At 42.7% G+C, this 6,841-nt stretch overlaps 1 protein-coding gene across 1 annotated transcript; it reads left to right on the top strand.

Annotated features, from left to right (window-relative positions):
- Window positions 1-509: 509 nt before the first annotated feature.
- LOC106567937 (ras-related protein rab7) lies at window positions 510-4,934 on the top strand. The gene is made up of 6 exons (XM_014137854.3): window positions 510-737; window positions 1,501-1,579; window positions 1,963-2,089; window positions 2,466-2,684; window positions 2,853-2,981; window positions 3,302-4,934. Exons 2-6 carry the CDS (start codon window positions 1,527-1,529, stop codon window positions 3,389-3,391), a joined length of 618 nt encoding a protein of 205 aa, XP_013993329.1. The 5' UTR covers window positions 510-737; window positions 1,501-1,526; the 3' UTR covers window positions 3,392-4,934.
- Window positions 4,935-6,841: the final 1,907 nt, after the last annotated feature.

Below are 6,841 nucleotides of genomic sequence, written 5' to 3'. Positions count from 1 at the left end.
ATAGTGGAAAAACGAGTGGAACCATTTCCCTGTTTGATGGCTAGCTTTTATGGGTATTTTGACTCATACTGTGGTACTCTATACTGTACTGTCTTTGGCTAGGTCATTCAGGGGTACGTTTCTCAAAAAAAATTGAAATCACAAAAAAAGGTGTCTGGACCCTTCTGTAAGATAGGTTTGGTTGTTAAATAGACAGCTTCTCCTTTAAATACCTGATTGCTTTTCACATCTACAGTTCTGGAAGACCGGCGTACAATTGGCCCAGCGTCGTCCGGGTTAGGCTGTCATTGTAAATAAGAATTTGTTCTTAACTGACTTTCCTAGTTAAATAAAGGTTTTTTAAAAATGCAACAATTATATAAACCTACCAGATATAGTATATTCTTAATGCCATGTAATGTTCATTGTCAGACTGACATCGTCTTCCAAACATGGAATGTCATACATTATACATACTGTAGCTATTTGACATATAATGTGAAGGGCGTTCATTGGTTTTGACCTGGAGACGCGTCGTCCCTCGTGACTGCCAGCAATAGCGTAACAAAAAGCGGATGTTCTTACCAAGCTAGCTAACATAGGACAAGGTTTTATGAAGCTGGCTAACGATAGCTAGGTGGTCAGGATTTTCACTTTCACATTTGAAAAAATAGACATACATCCCGGAAAACTGACATAAGGACAACATTTTTCATGTTGTCCCTGCGCCGTTTTATCGCCGTTTGATTGTTGAACAGGTAATGTTAAAACTGGTCGACATTTTGTCTTCTTACACAATCTGTAGCTAGCTAGTTGGTTAATGTTAGCTTGCTTACTAGGCACTTTTAGCTAGCTCGCTACAACATTTGTGTTTGTTGGGTTTTCTGTGCCATCCATATAGTTAGCTAGTTAGTATTTCGACGATTAATACGTTTAGCTAGCTAGATGCATCTGTTTTACACATCCTGTTGCATATTATCGGCGTGCTTGGTTGGTCTCAAACAGCATGTGCCGCTTGCCTATATAGTTAACTACTATATTGTTAACGTTAGCAGTTTGACAGCTCTTCGACAGTCTATAGACGACACTAGTGTGACCAGTCGGTAGTAAAGGTTAGCATTCGCTGCACCTGCTGCCTGGTAACGATAATGTCACATGTTGTGTTATAAGCTATAGTTGGTAAGATTACCATTTTAGTAAGTCCTACTTAATTCGAGTTCTACTATGCCCAAAGCTTTCTCTCTAGGTCCACTGTCGTGTTTCAACAAGTTAGCTTGCTACATATTTAGCTAGCTGGTATGCTAATTTGCTAAAGGTTCTTAGCTAGCAAACTCGTTAACTAGCAAGTCTGTATCACACGATGTGTAAATAAGTTCCCTTTAGCAATGTCAGTAACACTGGAGCCTGTGTCTGTTATCACAATTAACCCACTAGCCTACTGTGTCTTGTAAATGACCTAGAATAGATAATGCCAGCTAGAAGTCCAGCCAGTTGACTGTTGTCCCCCCTGTCTTTTCTCAGCATAATTACGTTAGTTCCAGGGAAGGATGGCCTCCCGTAAGAAGGTGCTGCTGAAGGTGATCATCCTCGGAGACTCTGGGTGAGTGACCAGGGCCCAGTTTTTCAGTTATCTGGACCTCCCCTATCAGAAAGTATTAAATGCATAGAAATAAAATGAACAGAACAGACTAATCATTAGGGACTCCCATTCTATTCATTGTTTCTATGCATTTAATCCTATCGAAAACTTGAAAAACTGGGCCCAGATCATGGTGTTTACACAACTAGATGACACTTATTTTGAACGTTACCACACAAGTGTGTATTTGTTCCGTAGCACTCTTACATGTGCATGTACATCAGCCTCTGTAAAGAAGTTAGGACCTTTATGGCACAGGTAGTTGTGCAAGGAGGTCAGTGGTTCAAGTCCTTCTCTGGCTACAGTTCTAAATGTGTAGCTAAGTGTTTGTGTTGTGTCCCCAGGGTAGGGAAGACATCTCTGATGAACCAGTATGTAAATAAGAGGTTCAGCAACCAATACAAGGCCACTATAGGAGCTGACTTCCTCACCAAGGAGGTGATGGTGGATGACAGGCTGGTCACCATGCAGGTCGGTCTTGTGTGGTTGTGTATGTTCTATATTATTAGCCTAGTCATGGGTGCTTACCTCTGCCAGATATGTCATAGTGTGTTTGAATCAGAGATTGGGCAAATTTCATCCTGTGATTAATGAGTCACAGTTTTATTATCCTTTCTTTTTCACCTCGTACGCATCTCTCCCCCAACCCCCTTATGTTGCAAGGCACATTTCTGTGAAAACAGACAATGCAATTCTATCTTACTCTCTCATTCCCCACTCGCACCCTCGCTCTTTCCCTCCTCATTCCGACCCTCTCGCTTCCTCTTAGTGTAATCGCATATTGAAAACAATACAACAAAGTACTAAAATACCAAAAACATAGTAATTAACATATCTCTCCTGACAGATCTGGGACACGGCGGGGCAGGAGCGGTTTCAATCTCTGGGTGTGGCGTTCTATCGTGGGGCTGACTGCTGTGTGCTGGTCTATGATGTCACAGCGCCCAACACCTTTAAGACTCTGGACAGTTGGAGGGATGAGTTCCTGATCCAGGCCAGCCCCAGAGACCCAGATAACTTCCCCTTTGTGGTGCTAGGCAACAAGATTGACCTCGAGAACAGACAGGTAGGTGTGTGTCCGTACATTGGAGAGCCGGAACAGACAGGTGGTGGAGCGTAGGCAGTACAGAGTCAGACCTTGTCAAATGTTTGTGGCTAGAGATGGTTCCATGTATGAGGAAGTGTGTATGACACAGTAGTGTTAATGATATCATGGTGTGTTACTGTTGTATAGGTGACGACAAAGCGTGCCCAGGCCTGGTGTGCCAGTAAGAACAACATCCCCTACTTTGAGACCAGTGCCAAGGAGGCCATCAACGTAGACCAAGCATTCCAGACCATCGCCCGCAACGCCCTCAAACAGGTACACACACACAGGTGTACACACACAATATTGCCACAGAGAACACCTGTCCAAACATGTCCTCCTTACACACTGGTAGGCAGAGCACCTCCACCCGTTCACTGAGGCTGCTCTCTGGAACTCCTATCATAGTCAAACTTTGCAAATGTACCTACTCTTAAGTGTGTGTTAGGCTGTTTTTAGAGGTTTGAATCCTAATCAACCCATCCAATGTGAGTATATCTAAGTACAGCAGATCGTATCGGTCTCACCAAAATGAGGAAGATTGTTTTTCCTAAATTCCTCTACTTGCTGTTTTTGAACACTGTCTCTGTCTGTAGGAGTCTGAGGTGGAGACGTATGACTTCCCAGACCAGATCAAACTGAGAGACGAGCGGCCCTCCTCCTCCAGCGACGGCTGCTCCTGCTGAGACCAACGACGGACAGACGTTGGATGGAGGAGAGGACCGGGAGGACATGTGTGCATCTCAATAGTGCTCCTTGTCTCCTTTTTGTCCTCTGCACCGGTGTGAAAGATTGGGACAGGTGAAGCCAAGGCCATCTCCCCACAGCCTTCCTGTGTTCTCACATCAGTGCAGATGAAGGAGAGGAAGCCACTTTAGACTATTGAGATGCACCCCCCCGCCCTCCCTTCCTCAGTCAGCTACAGAAGATTCCAGATGAAAAGAAAGAAAACACATTTTTCTTAACTCACTGTCTCCTGTGGTGACCTGACCGATAGGAAGGAGAGGAGAATCCCCCATTTGCACAGCATCACTTTTTAATAAGATGGAAAATACAATCATGATGCTCCTATTATAATCATTTCTAATGTTGTCATGTCTTTTCGTTCTTGTCGTTTTAATTGTTTAATCCTTACTTTTATACTAAGGTATAGACTATTGGTCTGTTTGTTTGTGATCAAAGTAGAAGTTGTCATTAACTACTGATCTAGGATCAGATTTCTCTTGGCCAAACCTTAACCATTAGAGGGATTGGTTAGGAGCAACTCTTACTTACTCTTCTCGCTCTGTGCCTTTCATCTCATGACAAGTATTACTGCAGCAGATCTGTCATATCAATCTATATATACAGTATATGTGTTGTTTTTCTGCCTTTCAGCAGTCCTTATGTTGCCAAACTGTCAACCCCTAGACCCTTTGACATTTTTCTATTTGAATCAATTGTATTTCATAAGTTTCTGTTTTAAACAGTTGTGTAGAGGGTGCTAAGCTAACCAGATGCAGTGAAGGTAAATGTGTGCAATCAGAATACGACGGTGTGCACTGACGTTCTCTCGACCCAACAGCAACATTGGTTCTGTTCTTTTATACTGGTTAGTTCAGTACATTTCTTATTTTGTTATCCATACTACGCAACTATATCCCTGTACCTCTACAGGGATATAGTTGCGTAGTATGGATAACAAAATAAGAAATGTACTGGTCATACATTTTTATGGAATGAGGACATGAGATGAGCAGTCACTATGGGCTTATCTCAAGTCACTATGGGCTTATCTCAAGTTTAAACCCTAGCCCCCGCAAGGCCCCTAATACATCAAAAATGATCTGATTTGTGTAAGCAGTGTGGTGCTAGTGAAATAGTAGTTGGTCATATTGCTTACACTACTTCTCAGGTCTACCAGGAGGCTATCTAGAAGTGTCTAGGGAAAGAGGGTTTGGGACTGGACCTATATCCTCTGCCCTAACTGGGCTGTGCCCCTCTTTGGTCCTACTGATCACCTCTCTTCCATTCCACTGTCTTAAATTTGCCTTCCTATTCTACACCATCCACTAGCGTTGCTGTGTGTTCTAGTAACAGAAATGATTTGTCTCATTCATGCCAACAACCAATGAGCAAAAATCCTTAGTCATCTATCTACGTGAACATTTTCACACAACTCCTACTTCAACTGTCATCTTTTGTTGCATATCTCTTCACTGTAAAACATAAATGTTTACTTTATGGGAATGTGTCAGTTGTCTTTTTTTGTCTTAGGCCTGCGGGCCCACTGCTCTAAGTCACATTCTAACACAACAACTATAGAAATGTTGCACTGGTGTTAGAGAATCCAGTTCCTTCAATTTGAATAGCAGAGGATTGAAAGTGGGACATGTCGCTCTGTACCGAGGTGCACAGCATGCTTCTGCTGGGTCTGTTGGCCAGAGACCTCTCTGTTCAGCATAACACTGCTCCTCTTGGTTCTCTGCAGGTCATTGTAGAACAGAGACTGCTGAGTGTGTGAGTGGTCACTGAGGGACAGGTGGTCCGAACAACTCCATGGTTTCCATCACCAGGAAGAGGTGGTCCATAAACGACCCTACAGAGAGACACTTGATACGGGCCTCATCTGCCCTCCACCTCCTTATGGGGTATGGTGAGAGGTATGGAAGAGACAGATGGTGAAAGAAGAGATGAGGGATTCACATGACCTACAGTAGTACCTCCATACTCTTACACCATTGATTACACTAGGTGGTAGTACACATACAGCAGATACTCACACAGACAGCGTGCTACCGGAAACCGTGAGCTCCTTGCTGATGCCTCCTTTCCGGGGCTCGCGGTCTGTGGAGAGGGACTGGAGCGCGATGGACCCTTCGCGAGTTGATCGGAACGGGACGTCCAGAGCACTGCGGAACTGTCGAGGCTTTACCTCTAACTTTCATGTTAATTTACCAAAATATGAATACAATCAAGAGTTGTTAATGTCAACAAACATCATACTGACGTTTTATATTGGGTAAAAAGGATACAATTCCAGTGTGCCTTGTTTGTGATTGTTTTCAGTGCAGGGTGCAGCCACCGTGGTGATTCTAGTAAGTAAATCTAGTTTTTGTAACCGCACTGCAGATCCCCCGTGAATGCAACAAATATATATTTAAAACATGATGTGGAGATTCGTCACGATTGATGACTACACTACTGTGTTTTCAGATACATAAGAAAGTGGATTTGCCAACACAAAAAATACCATAACGTGTATTAATAACTGGTGTTATCAATCTTATTAAACATAGAACTATGTATTCAGCTTGAAACATCACAAGCAAAACCTGTGATCATGTGTATGGTGTCAAGGCTATTATTTAATTAATGTAAACTAATCGCCCATACATTTATGAAGAAAAAAAAGATCCAAACTTTTATGCATAAGTGCACGGCAATATTGCCTACTGTAGAAATTATCCATTCAGTGCTCGGTTAAAATCTTCACTAGAGCGCCATCATCTGAAGTTTCCACACCTTTAAAATTACCCTTTTAATTCACATTCTTCGCGGTCTCTGTTTGATTATCCTATCCTGCTCGATTTTCACATCAGCTATAAATCAATTGACACATGATGAGATGAGAGGTCCGCACACAACTGTGAATGGAGCGTTAACGGGAGAAGTCGGCACGCGCTTCTTGTTCACACACACCCAACGCTTGGACAAAGGTAGGACACTTTTTACACCTTCAAATGTATTTTTCTAATAACTGCATGAACTTGACATTCCCAAAGTATCAGCAAGTGGTGTATGTGTGTTTCTATATTTCAGTTTTATTGTAACCTGTATGTGCATATCGTTATTGTATTTCAATGTATTTATGTTTGTGGGATTACGCAGTGAATAATCAAGGATTTTGCATGTGTTGGAACTGTCCACAAAACTCACGAAATAAATTATTTATTCTCCATTCCTGTGTGTGTGCATAGTGTGTGTGATTGCTATGTGTTTTCTGAATGTGTGCATATCAAGGCTATGGGTACTCTGAGGGACCTGCAGTTTGCGCTGCAGCTGAAGATCGAGGAGCTCCGTCAGAGAGACACTCTGATAGATGAGCTGGAGTTGGAGCTGGACACTAAAGATGACCTCATCAGACAGCTGCAGAC

The sequence above is a fragment of the Salmo salar genome, chromosome 01, assembly GCF_965601325.2.
Source record: "Salmo salar chromosome 01, fSalSal1, whole genome shotgun sequence".
In the NCBI taxonomy this organism is placed as follows: domain Eukaryota; kingdom Metazoa; phylum Chordata; class Actinopteri; order Salmoniformes; family Salmonidae; genus Salmo; species Salmo salar.
The sequence above is the reverse complement of the archived record's forward strand: the minus strand, read 5'-3'. Positions and strand labels throughout refer to the sequence as shown.